The 24,957-nt window shown below is 47.2% G+C and overlaps 4 protein-coding genes across 6 annotated transcripts; all 4 read right to left on the bottom strand.

The window, feature by feature from the left end:
• Positions 1-204: 204 nt before the first annotated feature.
• On the bottom strand, positions 205-6,349 carry LOC311322351 (uncharacterized protein; the record flags this gene model as incomplete). Its single annotated transcript, XM_084454418.1, has 3 exons — positions 205-2,297; positions 3,304-3,398; positions 6,298-6,349. The coding sequence occupies 3 exons, from the start codon at positions 6,347-6,349 to the stop codon at positions 1,539-1,541; spliced, it is 906 nt and encodes a 301-aa protein (XP_084310544.1). The 3' UTR covers positions 205-1,538.
• On the bottom strand, positions 6,214-9,419 carry LOC311322350 (uncharacterized protein). The gene is made up of 4 exons (XM_084454417.1): positions 9,132-9,419; positions 8,875-8,972; positions 8,469-8,583; positions 6,214-7,564 (listed from the first exon to the last, which is right to left on the bottom strand). Exons 1-4 carry the CDS (start codon positions 9,412-9,414, stop codon positions 6,540-6,542), a joined length of 1,521 nt encoding a protein of 506 aa, XP_084310543.1. The 5' UTR covers positions 9,415-9,419; the 3' UTR covers positions 6,214-6,539.
• A 682-nt stretch (positions 9,420-10,101) lies between these two features.
• LOC311322349 (uncharacterized protein) lies at positions 10,102-14,096 on the bottom strand. Its single transcript, XM_084454416.1, has 4 exons — positions 13,770-14,096; positions 13,557-13,651; positions 11,583-11,661; positions 10,102-11,403 (listed from the first exon to the last, which is right to left on the bottom strand). Exons 1-4 carry the CDS (start codon positions 14,011-14,013, stop codon positions 10,175-10,177), a joined length of 1,647 nt encoding a protein of 548 aa, XP_084310542.1. The 5' UTR covers positions 14,014-14,096; the 3' UTR covers positions 10,102-10,174.
• A 765-nt stretch (positions 14,097-14,861) lies between these two features.
• On the bottom strand, positions 14,862-24,227 carry LOC311322226 (uncharacterized protein). 3 transcript variants are annotated; one of them, XM_084454280.1, is made up of 8 exons: positions 20,183-20,585; positions 19,978-20,077; positions 19,644-19,848; positions 19,442-19,539; positions 19,055-19,106; positions 17,545-17,744; positions 16,801-16,867; positions 14,862-16,626 (listed from the first exon to the last, which is right to left on the bottom strand). In XM_084454280.1, the coding sequence occupies exons 3-8, from the start codon at positions 19,834-19,836 to the stop codon at positions 15,908-15,910; spliced, it is 1,329 nt and encodes a 442-aa protein (XP_084310406.1). In that variant the 5' UTR covers positions 19,837-19,848; positions 19,978-20,077; positions 20,183-20,585; the 3' UTR covers positions 14,862-15,907. The 3 variants fall into 3 exon arrangements, 2 of the variants coding, with proteins under 2 accessions (XP_084310406.1, XP_084310405.1); XM_084454279.1 differs by having other exon boundaries at positions 19,644-20,077; XR_014630916.1 differs by lacking the exons at positions 14,862-16,626; positions 16,801-16,867; positions 17,545-17,744; ... (1 more) ...; positions 19,442-19,539; positions 19,644-19,848 and adding exons at positions 21,450-21,516; positions 22,227-22,426; positions 22,999-23,050; positions 23,657-23,754; positions 23,876-24,227 and having other exon boundaries at positions 19,883-20,077; positions 20,183-21,275.
• Between the last annotated feature and the right edge of the window lie 730 nt (positions 24,228-24,957).

Raw genomic sequence — 24,957 nt, 5'->3', positions numbered from 1 at the left:
ATATAGGAGAGTGAATGGGTCGACGGAGAGACAGGGGATGAATGTACAATAATGAGATGAAGACCGCTCAGGCTTTCATAGAGGTGGACAACTTTATAATAAAAACACACAAGTGCACACTTAGAATAAAAACACACAAGTGCGAACAGAATAAAAACACACAAGTGCACACAGAATAAAAACACACAAGTGCACACAGAATAAAAACACACAAGTGCACACAGAATAAAAATGAGGGGAACTTCAGTGGTCAGGCTTTCAGCAAAGGCCAAAAGGAGAAAATCACATACTTGGTCAAACACACTTATAAAAAACACCATAGATTTATTTTGTTGTTGTACAGGAAGTAAAACGACAGCACAGTGACAGAAATACAGGAAGCTCAGCTACAAAAGTTCCATTCTGTGATCTCTGCAGCTGCAGGAGGAGCAGGGAGAAGGAATCATTACAGTGCAGTAAACTCACAGAAACCAGTTCTGAGACAAGTCTTGAAACTTAGTTCAGGTTTAGTTTACTTGTAGAATTAAAGGCTGAATGGTTAAAGAAACTGCCCTGTCTCATTCATCTCCTGTAGATTTGTCTGTGGACCTCTTGAGCTAGTAGTCTCGAGTACTGCGCTTGCTGCTGACAGTAATGCCATATTATTATAGTGGCAACAAAATCTGTAAATTTTTCTCAAGCAATCTGAGACGCACGCCCGTTTACCAACCAAGGTCAAGTACAGGTGAATAACGACCTATTACCATGCAAGTTCTTAAGTGCACTTGCCTCGCATAAATGCAATATGAAACCCTATAGCCGGATAAAATGAGTAAAATAGAACAAAAACATGAATTTTGGTCCAGACCTTGGTGCAGACTTTCAGGTGTGAAAAGGCCTTCAGCAACAGGAACACAAGTCACATCAACGTTTGGATTTTGGAATCCAGTAGTGGTTTATTCCTCTGCTGGTGTGCTTTGGTACTAAGGTTTACAAAAATTAATTAACAAAAAAGAATCTGCACACTAGATGTGCTCTCATGAACATTTATTCCTACCTCAGTAGTGACATTTCGGACAATGATGTCCTGGTACTAATATAGCAAATCCATACTTGGAAAAAAACAAAACAGTTAATAACATAAACATGTAAACTACCTTTCACTGATCGTCTGGTCTGGTCTGGTACCACAGGCTAGACTACTAATGACAACGATGACGTTCCAGAGCGGCTTGGGCGGTGTTTATCATAAATCGTAATCATTTGTAAATCATTTATTTTGTCTTCTTCCGCTGTGTCGTTGAAATTTCCCGGCATCGCAATTAGCCTTCACTACATGACAGGGTGCCCTCATGTGCAGTCAGACCTTCAATCATGATTACATTTCACGCAACTCCCATTGATAACGTTCGTTCCCCCCCAAAAAAGTTATGTTCCATTAACAAGCAATTAATCGAGTAACCAAATCTTATTCGAGTAAATTCTTATCGGCAAGTAATCGATAGTTGATTAACTATTAACATCCCTAGTTCCAACGATAACAAAGGGCCCGTATTGTGTCAGGAGGCACAGTCGTCCATGTGTTTCTTCAGGTGGTGCTCCAGCTGGAACAGCTTCCCACAGCGCTCACAGCTGAACAGCTTCACCTCCTCCTCCACGCCACCGCCTGGCCTCCGGTGCGTAGTCTGGTGCCGTCGGCAACTGTCCACGTCCGGGAAACGCTTGAAACATCGGCGACACTTGACCGACTTGCTGGGGTGCTTGTGGGTCAACAGATGCGAGTTGAGGTGGGCAAGTTGGCGGAACATCCGCCCGCAGACTGGGCACTGGAAGGGCTTCTCCCCAGTGTGGACCCTCTTGTGGACCCCCAGGGCCATGTTGTTGCAGAAAACCTTGCTGCAGACGTCACAGCGGAAAGCGGGTTGCTGACGGCACTTGCTGTGGACTTGGGCCCTGTACCAGACCCTGTGACTCTGCCTAGGGTACGCGAGGGGGCCTGAGGGGGGTGGTCTTGACTGGGAGGAGGCTCTCTGAAAATCCACACTTTCTGGTTCTGATTTTATTTCATAGGACTTGCAGTCACTGTCTGGCTTCTGCTGTTGTGGTGGTGGTGGTTGTTGTTGTTGTTGTTGTTGTTGTTGCTGTTGTTGTTGTTGTTGTTGTTGCTGCTGCTGTTGTTGTTGTATTATCAGGATGAAACCCTCAGCGTTGGTCTGGCTCACGACAGCGTCCACAAAAGGCTCTCCACTCTCAGCTTCTATCTCCAGATCTCCAGGGTCCGGCTGCTCATGTTTCAGATGTTCACAGCTTAACTCCACCTGTATTAGGCAAGACAGAGAAGAGTTTCACAAATGTAAAAATAAAAAAACAATACCAAGAGATGTTCCTTCATAGTCAACACACTCTAGTACTTGGTCGACATTATTTGTTGGTTGGTTTGTTTGTTTGGTTTGGATCTAGAGCAACCCCAAAAGTTTGCCACACTACTCCTCCCACAGTTCTAACGGCACACACACACACACACACACACACACACACACACACACACGAGTCATGTCAAATCGACCGGCTTCATCGGGAATCGTGTGCTTCCTCATTGCTAAGCAATATCTTTGATAGTTTCATTTATATTAATTTATTAGTGAATTAAAATTCCCCATTGACTTGAATGGGAATAGGGAAAATCTCCAGTTCAAATATTTTTTTATCTCAGAAACCTTAAAGTCGCACTGAAATGAAAAAAGCATTCTGTCCCATGTTGGTTCACATAATTAGTCATAGTGTTCACCTATTCAACGATCTATGCCCCCCCAAAAAATTCTACTTTTGTTGTAATCTTATATCAAAGTATATAATTTCTTACATCCTGGAAAACGGTAGGTCACGTGCAATGACGACAACAGGTACCTTAGATTTTAGGCCAATAATCTCATGACATCCACCCGTCAATCAACGCTATCCTTCTATCGAATCTGTCTAAAGTTCTTAAAACCCGTCCACTTGTCAATGTTCCAATCAAATTCCTCTAAACATATGTCCCACCCTCATAGCTTGTTTGCGTCGGAAATACGTCAAACTACGGAAGTTAGATGATCTCAAACGTCTGTTTCAGTGCGACTTTAAGGCCTAAAGTTACCGAAGAACTACAAGTGCATGCACACAACATCCAACACACACACACACACACCCAAGACACAAACACACCATACACACACCCAACACTAAGTAATAATGACAGAATGGGCAACCACACTGGCAATTTCCCCAAATTGCACATTTCTAGTTCTCCTCACAACAGATAATCAGAATGAGGATTCAAGTCACCTTTACAGGAGATAGGAGTGAAGAGTTCAGCTGAATCCCAGGTGGGGGTCCATGGCATTGACAGGTGCATCCGGGCACTCCAACAACCTCGACACCTGAACAGACAGCGCCATTGCCAATCATTCACCGTATTAGACATGGTAGGTGGTCTTTTATTGTGTATAATAGCTGAAACTTGGTGATAAATAGGCTCTGTGCACCAGCTCCACTACTTCCTGAAAGTCACTTGGCATGTTTATTTCCTGTCCTATATGATTGGATTAAGTGATTAATCAGGTGTGCGGCAGACCCAGCACACACCTGATTAATCACTTAATCCAATCATATAGGACAGGAAATAAAGAAGCCAAGTGACTTTCAGGAAGTAGTGAAGCTGGTGCACAGAGCCTATTGGCTGCTTGGAGAATACAACACACTGAATGGTTAAGATGAACAGGAGTGGTCAAATTCTGCCATACGATCCTTGATTTACTGTCTGGAACTGATGCAAAGCATGTGGTTTATTAGCTAGATAACTTTACTTACTGGCTGCTTTATTGCTGGATGTGTTTTGTACTTTTTCTTCGCTCCGTCTCTCTTCCTCTATTCCGAATAACTGAGATGAATAACGCTCATTGAAGAGCTGGCAGATTTCTTCCACGGCGATTTTGCTAAGCGTTTCCATGACTTTAGAAACATGGGTTTGAAAGTCCTCCCTTAAATCTAGGGATGCCATCTGAGTGTTTTAAGACTTTAGTCCACAAAAATCGTGCGATAATTCCACGTTACTCTGCTGGTTAGTGCCGAGGGTGTCGACTATTGATGACGCGGTAACTAATTATTGCCGTAAAAATAGGTGCAAGTTAAAGGTGCAGCATGCAGTTTGGCTCAGACGCATTTTTTGTTATATTTTTGCAGTTCTCATTACATCCCGACAGCAATCAATAAATAAAGTGCTCCGACACTAAAATGAAATAAATCTGTAATCAGTGTGAGTCACAGGACTGTAACAAGTGCGTCCAATCATTTCGAGGTGCCAACTTGAAATGATTGGATGGCTTATGGTTTGGCTCCACTGCGGCAATCGGCATCAACCATGAGCCATCGGAACTAATACATTGTAATTAATAACAGTGGCTCCACTGCAGTTATTGCATCACATTTAATGCCAACGTCAGAGTTAATAGAATAACAGCGGTTCATTTCTTGATTGTTGATGGTAGAACGTCGACGGCTGACTGACGGCTGCAGTGGAGCCATGCTGTTACCTGCCTGTCAGCCTACCTGCCCGTCCGCCTACCTGCCCGTCCGCCTACCTGCCCGTCCGCCTACCTGCCCGTCCGCCTACCTGCCCGTCCGCCTGCCTGCCCGTCCGCCTACCTGCCCGTCCGCCTACCTGCCCATCAGCCTACCTGCCCATCAGCCTACCTGCCCGTCCGCCTACCTGCCCGTCCGCCTACCTACCTGCCCGTCAGCCTACCTGCCCGTCCGTCCGCCTACCTGCCCGTCCACCTACCTGCCCGTCAGCCTACCTGCCCGTCCGCCTGCCTGCCTAGCGAGGGCCAGTGGTTGGAAGCACTCTGGGCCCTATTCACTTTGCAGTTGTGGTTTCTGGTCTAAGCAGATATTGATCCCTCTGTCCATAAACGGGCCTACCCATAAAACCTACGATGCGATGCGGCTTCTTCAAGAACTTCCTCTGGAATAGGTTACTTGGTCTGGCATGTCCTTGTTTTATTCAACCCCTAGCGCCTGCTGGCGAGACTAGGCTGCAGGATCCCAGCAGGATCCGGTCCGGAAACCAAGCACTGAACAGTGAGCAGAAATCCATCTCTCCCCCGACGTTAACGCCAGGTCCGTCTGGAGGCGTGGCTTTGGAGGGAGGCCTGAAGGGTGGGGTGAGGATTTTGTCGGTTGCAATTTTCAAAATCTTTTACAGTGTTTCCAAAGTCTAACATCAAATTACAAACCACATACGGCACCTTTAAATGTCTGCTGGAATGTTCTATGCTATTCCGGCGTACAAGAGAACAGTGTACAGATCACAACTAACATATTAACAAGAACCAAACATTGTCATGTAAAATGTAAATATTACACATTTTAATATCCATACATTGTTAACATCCTATGACTTCGAACTGTCAGGACTAGAGCTCTAATCTAATAATCATTCTTTTCCATACATACAGCTACAAACACGTTTCAGACTAACAGTAGAGTTAGCGTTAAGGGAGTCATTCTCACATGCTGACACCACCTTTAAAAAACAAAGTCTAGTGTAGTACTGGCTCACACACACCACTAGCATCTGCTACAGGGGCTCAAGTCCTCTGCCTTGATGACACACACACACACACACACACACACACACACACACACACACACACACACACACACACACACAGGCCAGTCCACTGAAGTAAAAATCCGGTCATCTCTCATTTAAAATCTTAGCAAAGAACCACACATTGTCATGTAAAATGTAAATATTACACAAATTTTAATATCCATACATTGTTAACATCCTATGACTCGAGATAGAGAAGGCGAAATGTATCAACCGTGAGGGCTAGAGTTCTAATCTAATAATCATTCTTTTCCATACATACAGTTACAAACATGTTTCAGACTTTACATTTCTAGTCATGAATGAAGAGTTAGTGTTGAGGGAGTCATTCTCACCACAAAGCAGAATTCACGTTTTTTTTTTTTTTTTTTTTTTTAAATCATGTCTAGTGTATTGGCTCACACACACCACTAACATCTGCTACAGGGGTTCAAGACCTTTGCGTTTATCTCTCTCTCTCACACACACACACACACACACACACACACACACACACACACACACACACACACACACACACACACACACTCTCCAGACCAGTCCATTGAAGTACAAACAGGAGTGGAGACTTAAGCCCGCGGTATACTCGCTGTTCAACAACGCCTGTGTGTGGACAAGCGCACATTTTGCGGTGCGTTAAATTTCCGAGGACCTGCGCGGCCAACCGCAGCCGACGGCCCAGAGGACGGGGAGGTGTGGCAGCCGTCGTCGGTACATCGTAGTTAAAAAGCAAGCATGCCGCGACCTTTGTACCCCACTTGTTTAAAAGCACCCATTTTCTTATACAACTCCTACTGTAATACTGCTCCTGTCTCGCTACACTTACTGTACCAGTCCAATAAAGACAATACAGTCAACAACGGAAATCCACCATCTTTCTTTTTTTTAACCCCTCCTCCTTCTCTTCTTACAGGCCACACTGGGACTGCTGTCGGTGTCGGCGCACGCTGCAGAGCTGGCTGAAGGACTGTCCGCAGCGGGCGCAGGTGTAGGGCTTCTCCTGGGTGTGGACCGTCCGGTGCCTCTTCAGATGGCTGGAGGAGATGAAGCTCTTCCCGCACAGCGAGCAGTGGTAGCGCCGCTCGCCGGAGTGGATGAGCAGGTGGACGCGCAGGTTGTTGGGCTGGGAGAAGCCCTTGCCGCAGTGCTGGCAGCTGTAGGGCCGCTCACCGGTGTGGGAGCGCTGGTGCACCTCCAGGCTGGCGGCGCTGGGGAACACCCGCCCGCAGAAGTTACACACCATGGGCTCCTTGGCGGCCGCGCCGCCCTTGTAAGGCCCCCTCCTGGCCAGGGAGGGGTCGGCGGGGAGGTCGAAGGAGGAGAAGGCGGCCATGTCGTGGGCGTTGCCGGGGAACAGCATGGCGGGCGGGGCCTCCATGTCGGCCTGCGTCGGGTAGGAGCAGGACGGGTGCCCGCCCTCCGTGTTGTTGAGGCTCGCCTGCGCGAACGCCGCGCCAAGATGGCCGACCCTCTCCTGCATCCAGGCCAGGTCCAGGCCCAGGCTGTTCAGCCGCTCGGGGCTCGGCTCGCCGTCGACAGCGGGGGGCGGAGGCAACTGGGGGGCGGAGCTCTCGGCCGGTGGCGTCTCCGGTTTGAGCGCGGCGGCGGCGGAGGCAGCTCCAGCTCCAGGGACAGGCTTGCTGGAGGACTTGGGCCTGCCTCTGGGTCTGGGACGGCAGGTCAGGTCCACCGTGGCGTCCGTGAGGGAGGGGAGGGTGTCGCACATGTTGAGCTTCTCGCCGGCATCTACCTCCTCACGCGGCTCCGGGGCTGCAGATGGACGTTGGGGGGGGGGGGGGGGCGGGTAAACACTCACATTAGCATACGTGGATAAATACAAGCCTTGGGATGGTGTCAGGTTCACGTTGTGCTGCGTAGCTGCAGCTGTGTGGGGACTGGATCCCAAGCTACTGTTTTTTACTCGGAATGTAACTAATTACTCACAGACACAGACAGACGGGGCCGGAATGCACCGGATCACCGTTCACTCATGTAGGTGAATTTCCCTCCGTGCTTCACCGTAACACACATCTCAGTGATCTGAGTCCAGGCAACCAATAGAAATGCTGACCCAAAGCGAAACTTAAAACTGGCACGCATCGTCGGGACAAGGAGGTATGACAGTGGCGTCGGGAGCTAGAGCGTTTTATCTGTCTCAGATGTGTTTAAGTAGCCAAAGTAGGTAAGATAGTGACGTGTTTCAATTGTGCCGAGTCCAAGGCATTGCTCAAATATTTAAACACATACTCGAATTACATTACAGTCATAGCAGACGCTTTTATCCAAAGCGACTAACAATAATTGCATTTAACGTAGGAAAAGCCAATGTACTACTACTTGCCCGAACTCACAAGTGCATCTTCTTTCTAGAACAAGTGACTAAGAGCATAATCTAGTGCTGAAGGCAAAGTGCAAGAATAGAAAACTAAAATACAATAAGTGCTTAAGAGTTTAACCTGGTCTACCAACTGATGGAAAAAAAGAGAAGTGAAAGAATCCCCCCAAGAAGGCCTCATCATGTCACTGTGCCCCTGAGTCAAACTATAAAAATATTGTAAAATATCAAGGTGCTGCAAAGACATGAACAGAAAAGAGAATAATATTGTTGGAACATGATCATTACTAGGGAGAACAAATTAGCTGCCCACCTCCGTCAATCAACAAAACTATTTTTTTTTTACCCCACGTCCAGATTAGATAAACAGATAGATCGATGGGATGGATATGAACTTAATTTATCCCCGAAGAGAAATTCACTTTGTTGCAGTCAAAATGACTGCCTGGATCCCCTCCCACACACCCACAAGTAGAGCAGACCTGGTTGCACCCCTCTCACCTTGAGCCTGGCCTCTGTAGCTCTGCAACTCACCAGAGGAGCCAATCTCCACCTTCATGTTCATGTCACAGTCAGCTCGTTCCTGTTTGACCTGAGGCAATGCAGGGGTCTCCTCCTGCACAAACACAAGACATGTTCAGTTGAAGCTTACATTTTAAGTTGAAGACAATGTTATTGTCGTTCTCTGGGACTAAAAGCATCCCATTTCGTTGGATGTTGACTTCATAAAATGCCCATAACATATGCAGTTTAGTCGATTTACCTGTGGTAGGCATATGTGATGTACCTGTGGTAGGCATATGTGATGTACCTGTGGTAGGCATATGTGATGTACCTGTGGTAGGCATATGTGATGTACCTGTGGTAGGCATATGTGATGTACCTGTGGTAGGCATATGTGATGTACCTGTGGTAGGCATATGTGATGCATCTCTGGTTCGTTGTCGGCGACAGCAAGGGGACCCTGTGTCTGGCCAACCTCCACAGTCACGATTGTAGAATCAACTAAAGAATATGGATCACAATCGTATGCATCGTCATTGTATTTCATACCAGTCTGATATTGATGCACATAAAAGAATGAGCCTTGCATTGCAGATACATAACGTTAATTAGTTAGCCGACCAGCAGGTTTATTGCTTTTCCTCACTAAGGCCTGGGTACCTTCGGGCGGTCTGTAATGGACATTGGTCATTTCTTCCCGTTGATTGCGTCTCTTCAGTTTCCTCTCGTAGCTCCGCACCCGCACATCCATGTCTCTTAATCTCCTCCGCAGGTCGTCGTTCTCCTTCTCGCTTTGTTCTCTCTCCAGCTCCATTTGGGATCGCAGGGCGGCATAACCATCGTCCACCAGTTTACAGATTTCCAGCACCGCCGAATTTGCTAGCAGTTCTATAATCGAAGCTATTTGCGCTTGAAAGCCAACACAGTCCGCCATCATCGCCATTTCGACTTCTATTCATGCACAGATTTACCGTTATCAACCGTTATATAGACAACTGTTAGCCAGATTTTCAAACGTTGACATGCAATATCGAATTAGATATTTTACACTTGGGTGGATTACGTTTAGACGGTTGTCAAAAACGCTTTTCGTGTAAATGATATTGTAGCTAGGTTTATGGGCTGCGAGTCGCGTCCTGATGACGTCGATTTGTTGTTCAGCATCACAGGAGCAGGCTGTCAGCATCTGCATAATATTTTATGATATCTACACCTCATTTTCAAGCGAAAACACAAACTAATCAAAAATACTTATTCCATTAACAAAAAATGTAATGTTTTTTATTAACACATCTTGAATCCAGATCAGTGCAAGGAATTAATAAAAGTATTGACAACAAAGGAGCTACTATTATATCCATCGCACATCACATTCACATACAAAACAAACCGTTAAAGCTGCATTCATTGATCATATTCACATTGTCAAAACTAATTAAAACCACCTGATATCAGATTGTTTCACTGACCCATAATTTCCTAATAGCGTCCACTGACTTCACATTCCTACCGGTCACCATGTCTTGTTATTCCAGCATTTCTGCCTGTGTTGTAAATAACCGGCCCGTGCCTTTGCTCCGCCTCCTTGCCTTAAACATCCATATTATACCTTTTAGGCCTTTTGTTTGTAAACAAGTCTCTTACTGCCAGTTAGCGGTAAACAAAATCAATGATTACAGCTTTAATTCAACCAACTGTAAATCCTATTTCCTGATATGAACACTCTGATGCCTAACCAGGTTGCCTAGCACCGAGAAGCTCTTCCCACACTGTGTGCAGCTGTACGGCCTCTCGCCCGTGTGGACGCTCTGGTGGACCTTCAGACTGCAGGCCTGGGAGAACCTCTTCCCACACAGGGAGCAGCTGTACCTCTTCTCCCCCGTGTGGACGCTCATGTGTCTCTTGATGTGGCTGGACTGGGAGAAGCGGCGTCCGCACTGGGCGCAGCTGAAGGGCTTCTCCCCTGTGTGGACCCGCTGGTGGGTCTTGAGCTGGTGGAGGTGGAGGAAGGGCTTCTTGCACTGCGGGCAGTGGAACAGCCTCTCCCCGGCGTGGGACCTCTGGTGCACCACTAGGTCCCGTGCGTTGTGGAACAGCCGGCCGCACTGCTCGCAGTGGAGCACCCTCTCCGGAGGGGGCCGGGCCCGGGACGAGTCTGCTGCCCCGCCGCCGAAACTACCGCCGCCGCCGCCCGTGGGGAAAAGATATGATGGCAGCCCCTCCACGCCACTCCCGTCCCGATGGGGCACCTGCACCGCTGAGAGGTCCGACGAGGAGAAAAGGTCGTCGAAGGAGGAGGAGTCGAACCCGGCGCCGTCCAGTTCGCTGGACCTGCTCTCTGCCGAGTCGCAGGCTCCCCTCTGGCTGGTCTGAGAGGCGAGGCTGTCCCTACCGGGGAGGGGAACTAGACACAGGCCCGTTTGGAAGGCCCTCCCAGCTTCGGCCCAGGCAGAATGCATCCCTCCCTCCATTTTTAGAGAGTCCACTCTCCCAGAGAGTCCATCCTCCGCCTTCCAGTCCAGTGAGGTTTGAGGGGTAACAATCCCACATGAGCTGTCCCCCCTGGTCTGCTGGCCCAAGGGCCCCTCCGCACTAAATGACCCCACCACCTCTGCCTCCGCAGGGAAAGAACACGATGAGTCGACCCCGCCTTGACCGTCCTCCATTTGAGACGACAGGATGGCGCCATCCCTGCTGTAGGGCGGCTGTGTATGTTGAGCAGCATCTCCGTGTCCGTCTCCTCCAGCCTGGCCGGCCCTCAGGCCGGTGCTGCTGCTAGTGTCCCCAGCCTCCTCCTCTAGTCTCGGGACAGGGTGTGGTGGCGAGTCTGGCCTGTAGGGGCCTGGAGGCCTGGTGCTAAGTCTCCTGTGTTCCTCCAACGGCGAAGGCTCCACAGTCTGGTCATTAGCAGGGAGGGAGGGAGGTACTCCAACTGGAGGGAAGTTAAGTAGAAAAAATAAGATCTCTTTTTATTATCAACTTATCACAATTTCCTCACCAAATCATCAGCCATCACAAAGACCATTAAAGTCTCACACAATCATCAGCCATCAAAAAAGGACATCAATGTCTCGCCTAATTACATAAATCGCAGAGCCATGAAGCACTTACTGCTGGGCTGAGTGTCACCATCTCCCAGGTCCTCTTCCTTCACCAGGATCACCTGAGGGTGATCAGGCGAGCCCACGGTCTGACGAGGAGGAAACAGCGAGTTAGAGTGTCATGTTTCTGCATGCCCAGGGTGGGATTCGAACCCAGGTCTCCCGCGGGACAGACACCGTTTTAAACCGCTACGTTGATGTAAAGCTAGCTCTTCATTTTCATTCATAAAAAAAAGATAATAATAATCTAAATCAAATTGAATCCCTAACGTTGTTAAAAGCACCAATTTTAGAGCATCTGATTCTCCCTCCATAGTGTTAGAACAGGCGTGCGACGTGTGAAGTAGTCCACACAATGTCCACTGCTGAGCTGCCTGCCTGGTATGAGTTAGCTAGCTGGAGTACTGCAGCTACCGAGCATGTAGCTCAGGAGGTAGAGCAGCCAGATGGGGATCTCAAGGTCCCTGGTTCCATCCCAGCTCCCGGCATTGTGCTCACGTGTGGTACAGTACCTAGAACTATTGCCTCACAGCAAGAAGGGTCTTTCTCTGTGTTCTCCCCATTTCCTCCCAAAGAACCCAATACAAAAAAACATGCAGAAGAACAAAGACAGACAGGAGCTGGTCCCCATGGCACACTGCCTACTGTCTGCTTCCAGCCGCTCTTGGGGGAAGGATGATGGGTTAGGCGCAGAGACATTCATCTGCAACCCTAAAATGTGTGTGTGTGTGTGTTCACCTGTGTTTCCCATTTGAATGTGTGTTAAAGACTGTGTATTGCATGACTTTAATGTAGTTTTAAACAAGCTGCTCTAAATCATTTGCCCCTAGTGGGACTAATAAAGTTGTTTGAATTTAATTGAATGAATGAAACTACATTAAGTCACTACTACATCTTTAATGTTTAATGTTTTTGTTTAATAAACCAAAAAAATAGTTTACACAGGCCATAGCTTTAGTGACAGTTTGGAATGTGTCGTTAAATCCATATAATGTAAGATTCTATGCACGTTCCAGAGTTCTTGGGACTATAATGCATATGACCTAGAGTAATCTAGCCTAACAACCTTAACACAGAATGTGAAATTAATGGATTGCCCAAATTGTTTTTTGCTAGATCGATTAATGTGTCTTCAAAAAGTAAGTGGTTTGCATGGACAAAGTCTCCAAAACATTTTTTTTCTATCAAACCCAGAATCAATGGATTTTAACGTCACTCCAGAGAGCTCAGCTGACTGTGCTCAAGGTTAGCTAACTTTACGCCTAATCAAGCCCGGTTTAAGATGACTTTGACATTGTGGCCCCAGGCTCAGTCTTTATCTCTCAGCATCTGTTTCTCCTTCTATGCACGCAGCATGCTCTGTGATGACGTCATTAAAATATAGCGTTCCCCCACTAAAAATAATCCCCACTACACCACTGCTACTCGAGACTCACAAGGACTCTTTCACTCGCTTAGACTCACCCCCTTAACTCACTCCACATCCACAGGGCATCCAGGTCACAGTACCAGTGTAACTCATATGTTTTCCGGCGTGCCCAGGGTGGGATTCGAACCAGGGAGTCCCACGGGAGAGAGACCGTTTTAACCGGCTATGCCGATGAAGAGCTTGCTCAGCGCGGGTGAACAGTATTTATACTGCGGGAGTGAGTTTAACCAACAACTCACCACTACCTACTCCGTCAGGACTCATGAGAACTTAGTTTCACTAGGTTACACACACACACACACACACACACACACACACACACACACACACACACACACACACACAGACACACAGTAGTCTATGCACTTTAACACTGCAGATAGCATCCTATTTTCCTACTTCCTCTGTGTGTGTGTGTGAATCTGAAACGTTCCATCTCCGTAGTATCCTCTGCTTGCTAAACTCCAGAGCCTAGGGCCCCACAGAGAGAGGTCTCTGTCCAGATGCTCCTGAACTCTGGTCCTCTTGAACGGATACATGGATGTCAGTGCTCACCTGGTCGCCCACACCAGATTGAGACCCCAGGTCTCCCAGGTCTCCGAGCAGCATGGGTCCTGTAGTTCTCTTGGCACATGAGGAATGTTTTACAGCTGCAACAACGTTGGGGGGAAAACACACATGAGAAAACAAGCAATTCAAGAGATACAAATAGTGCACATAAAAAAATCCTACATTGTTTGTAAATCTCTCTTGGTGTAATAGGCATACCTTTCCTCCCGCAAGACACCACCAGGTGAGGTACGGGGCTCCGTCTGGGGAACCGGTCTCGTGATCGAACCTCAGACAGCCGTAGTTTGCTCTTCAGAGCCAGGTTCTCTCTCTGGGTTCTGGAGATCTCAAGCCGCAGCACCGCGTACCCATCATCCACCAGCTGACAGATCTCTGCTACAGCCGCGTTAGCCAGGACTTCCATGATCGACGCAAGCTGCGAGTGGAAATTAACGTTCGCCATTGTGTCCTAACCATCCAAGTTTTAGCTAACGTTATATGATTATAAATTGACTGGTTGTATATGGTTAAATTATTGTATCACCAACACTTTCATATAATCTTCAGGAAGGTACCGTATTAAGACAACGTTCCATTCTGTTCGCCTGTAAGCTCACTTCCAGCGATTGTTTACTTCCGGGTTGCGACGGTAAGGTACCGTAAGTACTGTATAGGCGCATAAACATACATTACATAATTCAAAATTTTATTCAAAACCATTGCATTTTGCAAAACAGTGTGAAAACACCAAACAATCTCACGCGAATTGAATTACCTGCCATGAAGGGAAAGAAAAGAACAAAACAATTTGCAGCTAATAAAATACCAAAAATATCTTTATTTAATATGTTTATTTGTCATGTAAGGTAGTGTAGGCAACAATGAAAGGCTCACTTCTCAACACAGACAATAAAAAAGCAATAAAATAAAACAATGCTTTAACAGCAGTAAAAAAAATTAAAAGGGGGGACTTGAGAGGGGCTCAAAGAGAAAAACAAAAACATTTTTTTTTTAAACATGCAATTTTTAAGTTTTTCATATGTCCACTCAGGTGGACAGCATGTTTGAGTTTTCAAATGTTTAATACACCAATTAATAAAAGTACATATTATGTGAAAACTATAATGTATATGTTTAATTCTGTTAAACTAATGTGTTGCCATATGTTAGCATATTCTAATACTGCTCAATGCAATGCAAAAACCTGGAACTTCGCTCCCAACTCCTCCTCTCCCCTCCCTTCCTCTCTCTCTCAACTCCTCCACCCCACCCTGCCTGCTGCCCCCCCCCCCCCCCCCCAATAGTCTCATTTTACTGACTTGTATACAAGTTCACCAAGTCTATCTTCTATGAAAACTGGCATTCGCATGCATGCAGCATCATGGCATATGTTGCATTTTTTGCTTCGGTGAGTTGAGGCCAGTGGTTTCCTGGATACTGCCCTGCGCTTCAGAGGAGGTGGGGTGGCACTGGGCCGTCCGCTTGGGGGTGTCTTGATGGATGATCCTCATTTGATTCTATTTGCTCCACTATCCTGTAAGCCTTTAGTTACATTCTAATAACATTAATTAATTTACAGTCAAAAAAGTAAATGCAGATTATTTTCAAGAACAACAATGTTGCAGTAACAGTATGAAGAATTGTAGTTGAAATATAGCCAGCGATGCATGATGTCCAATTTAGTGGACATATGATTAATCAATGTCTTCCCAACATAAAATCAATACTATGAAATTGTGACAATAACTCCTTAGATTTTACTTGACATTACCCAAATTCTATTTACCTGCAAGGGTGACATTTTCATGGAATACATGTCAATGTCATTTTATTTCTATAGCAAATTAAAACAAGAGATGGATTATAAACATAAACCATGTAAACACAGTGAGAACATAATTAAAAGAAACAAAAAATAAAAGCATGTTTCCCCTTGGCAATGTTTCTTAGATTATAAAATGAGGTCCTTGTCACATTCTTAATATGGGCCTCAAAGCTAAGATCAGAGTCCAGCACGATATATAAAGATTGGCAAGATATTCCTGAGCTGCTCTGTGTTTCTGGCTTTCTGTCAGCCATCTTGGTTTTTGAGAAATCTGTGTTGCACTTACAACTGCTGACCAGTGAGTGGCAGTGTATATGGTTTGACACACTAGCATACACTGGTGGCTGATGACTATGCCATCAAAACCCAAGGCTACCCAAGGCTACACAAGAAAACTGCTTTAGAATAGCTGTCCCCTGTAGTGACTACTATGCGTGAACGGATTAAATGCACAGATGAACATCAAAGTGAAGCAGTATCTAATTCAAAACTCCTGCACAGTTATAAAGGAACAGTACCCACATCTTCACTGCTACTCGCAGCACTCCGTGCCTTGGTTATAGGTCTTGCTCTCCTGAGGCTCAAAGTGCATCCCAGCATGCTCAGCGAGCCGATGTCGTTTGAGGAGGGACAGCCTGCCGAAGCTCTCCCCACACGCGGAGCAGCTGAACTCCATTTCTCCCTTGAACACGACGCACTTGTGGAAGTCTCGCTCAGCGCGCTCCTTGAACGCTTTCCCGCAGTCGGGACACTGATACTTCTCCTGAACATGGGAACGCTGGTGGGTTTCATAGCTGCTCTCGTACCGGTAACCCTTTCCACAGACCTGGCACCTGAATGGTCGATCACCAGCGTGCATCCACATGTGACGAGAAAGATGGGTGATCAAAATCGATCGACTGCAGGTTGGGCAGCTGGCGAAGGACCGGTTAACCACACTTCTGCCCTTCGTTTCATATTTGTGCATCTTTTGGTATTTTTTTGCACACGAGATCTTCAGATGTGCTGCTAGCGTCTTGTTGTTAGGGAATTCCTCATTGCAAACCTTGCACCTTGCAGGAGTGTGCGTGTGCATCAAGTGTTTTTTCAGGGCCGCCTGCTTGGCATAGCTTAAGCCACAGTGGTGACAAGTGAACCATTCCTCCACTTGTGGAGTAACAGAAAGACCACTGGGTTCTTCTTTGGCGTCTTCATAGTCTTGCTGCCGGGATACTTGTATGGCCTGGGAGGTGACTTCACACTCACCATAATCTGGAACAGAAATAGTTGATCTTCCCGTTACAAATATGTATTTAAACAATCAATGTTCTTCGTCATGAAATGAGAGGTATGGATCCCCATTCCCCTACAAGAACAACAATCAACATAGATAGGTACAGGTACCTTAACATAACACTTCAACTTAAAAATCAATCTACAACTCACCCTGAAACTGAGTTCCGTCCTCCTCTTTGATAATCACAGCAGGTAAATATGGGGAAGAGTCCAAACCCTACAAACACAAATGACCGTGATAAGTGACCTTTGCTACATGGCCCACTACCTGCAATGGACACAGCTGGTGCGTAGGACACTTTGTAGGCATTCAAACGTGTCCGAGTCAGTCTACCTTCATTCCCTGTTCATTTACATTTCTGGACAACATAATGTTTGGGAGTTCTTTGTAGGGTTCTCAGGTTCAGTTCTGGGGCCAGGGTTGTAGGGTTCTCAGGTTCAGTTCTGGGGCCAGGGTTGTAGGGTTCTCAGGTTCAGTTCTGGGGCCGGGGTTGTAGGGTTCTCAGGTTCAGTTCTGGGGCCGGGGTTGTAGGGTTCTCAGGTTCAGTTCTGGGGCCGGGGTTGTAGGGTTCTCAGGTCAGTTCTGGGGCGGGGTTGTAGGGTTCTCAGGGTCAGTTCTGGGGCCGGGGTTGTAGGGTTCTCAGGTTCAGTTCTGGGGCCGGGGTTGTAGGGTTCTTTGTAGGGTTCTCAGGGTCAGTTCTGGGGCCGGGGTTGTAGGGTTCTCAGGTTCAGTTCTGTTGCCAACTCTCACATCTGGAGTGAGACTGGTGCTTTCACCTCAAAACTCACACTGAAATATTACCCATCAGTTCATGGAAGCATAACGTGAGGCTTGTCAAACTCTGGCAAGCCTGTTCCTGAATCTGTTCCTGAATCTGTTCATGAATCACTTACACTACTGCTCCCCATCATCTCCAATGTGGCTGCGCCGGAGTCAGCAGACTGAGCAGGCCTCTCCTCCTCCTCCTCCTCTTCTAGTCCCGTCACAGCAGATGCTCTTGAGTCGTCATCTTCGACAGAAGAACCACATTCTTGTTGCCACAGAGTGCTCTGCTCGTCTTCATCAGGGACGTTTCCCACAACAGGGAGGACATCTGAAAGTGGCAGTGGAAACAAACTTGACTGTAAGAGACTAGTTACAAACCAAAAACACACATGGCCTAAATTTACAGGACTGAATTAAAGCTAGGTCCCCTTTAGATGTGAGAAAGTAACAGCCCTTCCATCCCACTATTTGGGCTAGCTCAGTTAGCTAGCAAGCTAGCAATATACTCCAACTGGGGGGAAGGAAAGGAGAAAATATCTCTCTTTTTGTGAGTGGCTGTAAACCAGCGCACCTAGTATAGCGTTTGTCCGGTTATCACTCCCTCCCTCCATTCACCTGCATTCCTCCGTTGGCACCACAAGAGGCAGTGGTCCCAGCACACCAAAATAAAGGACACCAAAGTCAATTTGCCAATCTCCACTGCACAAGTAGAGTAGTGGTGAAAGCAATGGACTCCCAAGCGGGAGATGGGGGTTCAAGGCCCTGGTGGGGATGACTTCATGGGACCTTACCCCAAACCTCCACATGTTCATCCATTCACTCCAACCTTTACCCCTTGCCTTATAGGTCAGATCCCGTCTCAACCCCAACCCTTATTCTAACCCCAACGAACACTAGGCTGTAAGCCAGCGCACCTAATTTTGGTAGTACGGGAGAGATTCCATACAAAAACACTAGGACATACTGTACATTCAATTTCCTCGGTGGTGTAGTGGATTAAGCGTCCGACTCCCATGCGGGAGATCAGGGTTCGATCCCCAGTTGAGGATGAACCTGTTTGATTCCTAACTTTAGCCACAACCTTTCCTCCTCTCTGCCCCCTTTTTTCCGGCATTAAGTTTGCGGCTAACCCGCCGAGCTCGAAACAGAATGAATATCACCTATTAGCAAACAAAACATGTTCAGTCACAATTATACTGTTAAAACGAAGATGCCTGGATAAAATAATATGTTTTCCAATGGATATATTTGACGAAAGTAGATTAATAAGCAAGCCGATTTTCATTGCTAACTCAGAGCGGAGAGAGCCATGAACGCGCGTTTGCATTTCACATCTGTTCATGGACTACAAGAACGTGTCATTGATACCTTTGACTGGGCATGTCAGAGGTACCAATGACGCGGTCCTATAGGGATTCACCTCTTCAAGCAGTCAGTGAATGGAGTGACCCTATCCAGTTCTATTAATACATCCAGGGGTTCAATAGGGCTTCACTTTAGAAAAATAAAAAAGACAATCTGATAACGTAACGACAGTGCACTTACTCGCAGAGCCTGTGGGGGCGCAGTTCCGAGAAAACCGGAGAAAACGCTGCGTATTGTCTAATACCATAAATTGCAGAGCCATGAAGCACTTACTGTTCAGCTGAGTATCACCATCTCCCAGGTCCTCTTCCTTCACCAGGATGGCCTGAGGGTGGAGGGAACGCCATGTTAACTAACTTAGCTCACACTATTCTACGAACCAGATAGCATCCTACTTTCCTATTTCCTCTGTGTAAATCTCAGCCCTGAAAAGTTCCACCTCCGTAGTACCCTCTGCTTGCTGAACTCCAGAGCCTACCCAGATAGCAAGCGGATCTGGGCCGTATACAGGCCAGATCTGGCCCTTGTGGCTTAGTTCCGGCCCATATATGGCCCAGATCCGCTTGCTATCTGGGTAGGGCCCCACAGAGAGAGGTCTCTGTCCAGATGCTCCTGAACTCTGGTCCTCTTGAATGGATACATGGATGTCACAGTGCTCACCTGGTCGCCCACACCGGAGGGATGAGACCCCAGGTCTCCCAGGTCTCCGAGCAGCATGGGTCCTGTAGTTCTCTTGGCACATGAGGAATGTTTTACAGCTGCGTGCGCCAACAACGTTGGGGGGAAAACACACATGAGAAAACAAGCAATTCAAGAGATACAAATAGTGCACATAAACATTACATTAAATTTCCTGGCATACCCTTCTCCCTGGAAGGCAGTGCGGGGATCCGTCTGGGGAGCCGGTCTCGTGATCGAACCTCCTTCAGCTGTAGTTTGCTCTTCAGAGCCAGGTTCTCTCTCTGGGTTCTGGATATCTCAAGCCGCAGCACCGCGTACCCATCATCCACCAGCTGACAGATCTCTGCTACAGCCGCGTTAGCCAGGACTTCCATGATCGACGCAAGCTGCGAGTGGAAATTAACATCCGCCATTGTGTCCTAACCATCCAAGTTATAGCTAACGTTATAGAATTATTAATTGACTGGTTATATTACTGTACCATCAACACTTTCACATAAACTTTAGGAAGGTACCGTATTAAGACAACGTGCAATTCGGTTCGCCTGTAAGATCACTTCCGGCGATTGTTTACTTCCGGGTTGGGACGGTAAGGTACCGTAAGAACTGTAGAAGCTAACAAAAAGACATAGCGTCATTCAAAATTGTATTCACACCAATTTAATTTTACAAAACAGTGTAGAACCACCAAACAATGCAATCTCACTTGAATTGAATTACCTGCCATGAAGGGAAAGAAAAATACAAAAAAAAGTTGCCGGTAATAAAACCAAAAATATCCTAGGTGTTTATTTGTCATGTAAGCTACAATGAAATGCTCATTTCTGATTAAGACCTTCTCCTCAGACAATAAAAAAGCAATAAAAGAAAACAATGCTTTAACAGCATTACAAAAAAGGGGGGTACTCGAGAGGGGCTCAAAGAAGGGTCTTCTGAAACCTCTGAAATGTCTGGGGAAAACAAAAATTGAACTTTTTATTAACATGCATTTTTAAAGAGTTTTTCACCTGTCCACTCAGGTGGACAGCATACGTGAGTTTTCAACTTAATAATTATTTAACAAAACAATCAATTAAATGATATATTATGTGAAAACTATAATTTATATATTTCAATGCTTGGTTATAGGTCTTGCTCTCCTAAGGGTCAAAGTGCATCCCAGCATGCTCAGCGAGCCGATGTCGTTTGAGGAGGGACAGCCTGCCGAAGCTCTCCCCACACGCGGAGCAGCCGAACTCCATTTCTCCCTTGAACACGACGCACATGTGGAAGTCTCGCTCAGCGCGCTCCTTGAACGCTTTCCCGCAGTCGGGACACTGATACTTCTCCTGGACATGGGAGCGCTGGTGGTTTTCATAGGATCCCGGGTGCAGGAAACCCCTTCCACAGACCTTGCACCTGTATGGTCGAGCACCAGCATCAACATGTCTCAACATGTGACGAGAAAGATGGGTGTTAAAAATTAATCGACTGCAGGTTGGGCAGCTGGAGAGGCGCCGTTTAACCACGCCTCTGCCCTTCCCTTTATATTTGTGCATCTTTTGGTATTTTCTTGCACACAAAATCTTCAGATGTGTCTTGTGGTTAGGGAATTCCTCATTGCAAACCTTGCACCTTGCAGGAGTGTGCGTGTGCATCAAGTGTTTGGTCAGGGCTGTCTGCTTGGCATAGCTTAAGCCACAGTGGTGACAAGTGAACCATTCCTCCACTTGTGGAGTAACAGAAAGACCACTGGGTTCTTCTTTGGCGTCTTCATAGTCTTGCTGCCGGGATACTTTAATAGCCTGGGAGGTGACTTCACACTCACCATAATCTGGAACAGAAATAGTTGATCTTCCCATTACAAATATGTATTTAAACAATCAATGTTCTTCGTCATGAAATGAGAGGTATGGATCCACATTCCCCTACAAGAACAACAATCAACTAAGATAGGTACAGGTACCTTAACATAACACTTCAACTTAAAAATCAATCTACAACTCACCCTGAAACTGAGTTCCGTCCTCCTCTTTGAAAATCCCAGTGGGTGAATATGGGGAAGAGTCCAAACCCTACAAACACAAATGACTGTCATAAGTGACCTTTGCTACATGGCCCACTACCTGCAATGGAGACAGCTGGTGCGTAGGACACTTTGTAGGCATTCAAACGTGTCCGAGTCAGTCTACCTTCATTCCCTGTTCATTTACATTTCTGGACAACATAATGTTTGGGAGTTCTTTGTAGGGTTCTCAGGTTCAGTTCTGGGGCCGGGGTTGTAGGGTTCTCAGGTTCAGTTCTGGGGCCGGGGTTGTAGGGTTCTCAGGGTCAGTTCTGGGGCCGGGGTTGTAGGGTTCTCAGGGTCAGTTCTGGGGCGGGGTTGTAGGGTTCTCAGGGTCAGTTCTGGGGCCGGGGTTGTAGGGTTCTCAGGGTCAGTTCTGGGGCCGGGGTTGTAGGGTTCTCAGGGTCAGTTCTGGGGCGGGGTTGTAGGGTTCTCAGGGTCAGTTCTGGGGCCGGGGTTGTAGGGTTCTCAGGTTCAGTTCTGGGGCCGGGGTTGTAGGGTTCTCAGGTTCAGTTCTGGGGCCGGGGTTAGGGTTCTTTGTAGGGTTCTCAGGTTCAGTTCTGTTGCCAACTCTCACATCTGGAGTGAGACTGGTGCTTTCACCTCAAAACTCACACTGAAATATTACCTATCAGTTCATGGAAGCATAACGTGAGGCTTGTCAAACTCTGGCAAGCCTGTTCCTGAATCTGTTCCTGAATCTGTTCCTGAATGACTTACACTACTGGTCCCCATCATCTCCAATGTGGCTGCGCCGGAGTCAGCAGACTGAGCAGGCCTCTCCTCCTCCTCCTCCTCTTCTAGTCCCGTCACAGCAGATGCTCTTGAGTCGTCATCTTCAACAGAACAACCACATTCTTGTTGCCACAGAGTGCTCTGCTCGCCTTCATCAGGGACGTTTCCCACAACAGGGAGGACATCTGAAAGTGGCAGTGGAAACAAACTTGACTGTAAGAGACTAGTTACAAACCAAAAACACACATGGCCTAAATTTACAGGACTGAATTAAAGCTAGGTCCCCTTTAGATGTGAGAAAGTAACAGCCCCTCCATCCCACTATTTGGGCTAGATTAGTCACATGTAATGTACGGGTTAAAGTTGTACAAGTGTAAGGTGTACAAGTTCCACATTTACAGTTTATGCAATAAGTACCGTTTCTATACAGTATAAGATAAAGGTAAAATGGGATAGATACCGGTCTGGATGGATTATGTACATGCTATAAATTTATGAATGAATGAATGACCTGAATGAAAGTTAGGTCCTGTTTAGATTCAAGAAAGTAACGGCCCTTTCATCCCACTACTTGGGCTAGCTCAGTTAGCTAGCGAGCTGGCAATATACTCCAACTGGGGGGAAGGAAAGGAGAAAAAAATCTCTCTTTTTATTATGAACTTGAGATATCACAATTTCCATACCAAGTCATCCTCCACCAAAAAGCCAAATTAAGTCTCGTCTAATAACATAAATCGCAGAGCCATGAAGCACTTACTGTTCAGCTGAGTGTCACCATCTCCCAGGTCCTCTTCCTTCCCCAGGATCACCTGACGGTGGAGGAAACGGCATGTTAGCTCACACTATTCTACATACTTTTTTCTGGGGGCTGCTTTAGCTCAGTTGGTTGAGCGGGTCGGTCAGTGGTTCGAATCCCAGCTCCGACTGTCCACATGTCGAAGTGTCCTTGAGCAAGACACCTAACCCCAAATTGCTCCCAATGAGCAGGTTAGCACCATGGCAGCTACCACCATTGGTGTGTGAATGTTTGTGTGAATGGGTGAATGAGAGGCCATTGTAAAGCACTTTGAGTGCCGCTAAGGTGGAAAAGCGCTATACAAGTGCAGTCCATTTACCATTTAACTTTAAGTTCAACCAGATAGCATCCTACTTTCCTATTTCCTCTGTGTAAATCTCAGCCCTGAAAAGTTCCACCTCCGTAGTACCCTCTTCTTGCTGAACTCCAGAGCCTACCCAGATAGCAAGCGGATCTGGGCCGTATGCAGGCCAGATCTGGCCCTTGTGGCTTAGTTCCGGCCCATATATGGCCCAGATCCGCTTGCTATCTGGGTAGGGCCCCACAGAGAGAGGTCTCTGTCCAGATGCTCCTGAACTCTGGTCCTCTTGAACGGATACATGAATGTCACAGTGCTCACCTGGTCGCCCACACCGGAGGGATGAGACCCCAGGTCTCCCAGGTCTCCGAGCAGCATGGGTCCTGTAGTTCTCTTGGCACATGAGGAATGTTTTACAGCTGCATGCGCCAACAACGTTGCGGGAAAAACACACATGAGAAATCAAGCAATTCAAGAGATACAAATAGTGCACATAAAAATTCTACATAAAATTTCTTAACCTGGGTTCAGGTGGCATACCTTTCCCACCGGAAGGCAGTGCGGGGATTCTTCTAGAGCACCGGTCTCGTAATTGAACCTCCATCAGCCGTAGTTTGCTCTTCAAAGCCAGGTTCTCTCTCTGGGTTGTCAGTATCTCAAGCCGCAGCACCGCGTACTCATTATCGACCAGCTGACCAATCTCGGTTACAGCCGCTTCAGCCAGGACTTCCATGATCGACTTAAACTGCGAGTGGAAGTTGACGTGCGCCATTGTGTCCTATCTGGATTACTATAAACGTTTCAGCTAACGTTATTGGGTTGACTGGTTCTAAATGGTGAAATTATTGTACCAACACACTAATACAATCTTCAGGAAGGCACCAATCCAACATTATTTGCTGTAAGATATAGGCTAGCTCCTGCTTTTACTTCTTCTTTGGGTTTCCTGGCGGATCGCAAACAGTTTAAAGGTGCATACCGCCACCTAGTGTACAAAGTGTGTGTAACACCATGTCATCCTCCTAGTTCCTAGTCTACCCAACAGCTGGTCACCCAAGAAAATAAATAGAGCTTTCCTGCAGATTCCTACCTCCTCCCCCTCCGTGCCCAATAAACCCCTCAAATGTAATTCCCGTCCTGCCTGTCTCTGTCTGTCATCTTTTTCACCAATGATCAATATGTTTTTTTTTATATATTTTTTTTTATTTTTTATTTGCACTGTTTTTTTGTATTGCATTAGGCAGGGTGGAGGCGGGGCTAAGAGGCAGGGTGGAGGCAGGGTGGAGGCGGGGCTGAGAGGCAGGGTGGAGGCAGGGGGTGAGAGGCAGGGTGGAGGCGGGGGTGAGAGGCAGGGTGGAGGCAGGGGGGAGGCGGGGGTGAGAGGCAGGGGGGAGGCGGGGGTGAGAGGTGGGGTGGAGGCGGGGCTGAGAGGCAGGGTGGAGGCAGGGTGGAGGCGGCGCTGAGAGGCAGGGGGGAGGCGGGGCTGAGAGGCAGGGTGGAGGCGGGGCTGAGAGGCAGGGTGGAGGCGGGGCTGAGAGGCAGGGTGGAGGCGGGGCTGAGAGGCAGGGTGGAGGCGGGGCTGAGAGGCAGGGTGGAGGCGGGGCTGAGAGGCAGGGGGGAGG

This window comes from Borostomias antarcticus, assembly GCF_949987555.1.
Source record: "Borostomias antarcticus genome assembly, chromosome: 20".
Taxonomy (NCBI): Eukaryota; Metazoa; Chordata; class Actinopteri; order Stomiiformes; family Stomiidae; genus Borostomias; species Borostomias antarcticus.
This window is presented reverse-complemented; position numbering and strand designations above follow the sequence as displayed.

Bases quoted from the DNA above. Each gene is read 5' to 3' on its own strand.
- LOC311322350 (XM_084454417.1), bottom strand. From the start codon at position 9,414: ATGGCGATGATGGCGGACTGTGTTGGCTTTCAAGCGCAAATAGCTTCG. The intron at 8,584-8,874 runs GTACATCACATA...GTGTTTGTGCAG, and splicing joins ATCACATATGCCTACCACAG to GAGGAGACCCCTGCATTGCC. The intron at 7,565-8,468 runs GTGAGAGGGGTG...GTGAGTAATTAG, and splicing joins CTACAGAGGCCAGGCTCAAG to TTACATTCCGAGTAAAAAAC.
- LOC311322349 (XM_084454416.1), bottom strand. From the start codon at position 14,013: ATGGCGAACGTTAATTTCCACTCGCAGCTTGCGTCGATCATGGAAGTC. The intron at 11,662-13,556 runs GTGAGCACTGAC...CCTCCTCGTCAG, and splicing joins AATCTGGTGTGGGCGACCAG to ACCGTGGGCTCGCCTGATCA. The intron at 11,404-11,582 runs GTAAGTGCTTCA...ACTTCCCTCCAG, and splicing joins TGGTGACACTCAGCCCAGCA to TTGGAGTACCTCCCTCCCTC.
- LOC311322226 (XM_084454279.1), bottom strand. From the start codon at position 19,875: ATGGCGGATGTTAATTTCCACTCGCAGCTTGCGTCGATCATGGAAGTC. The intron at 19,107-19,441 runs GTGAGCACTGTG...CTCCACCCTCAG, and splicing joins CCTCCGGTGTGGGCGACCAG to GCCATCCTGGTGAAGGAAGA. The intron at 17,745-19,054 runs GTAAGTGCTTCA...TGCCACTTTCAG, and splicing joins TGGTGATACTCAGCTGAACA to ATGTCCTCCCTGTTGTGGGA.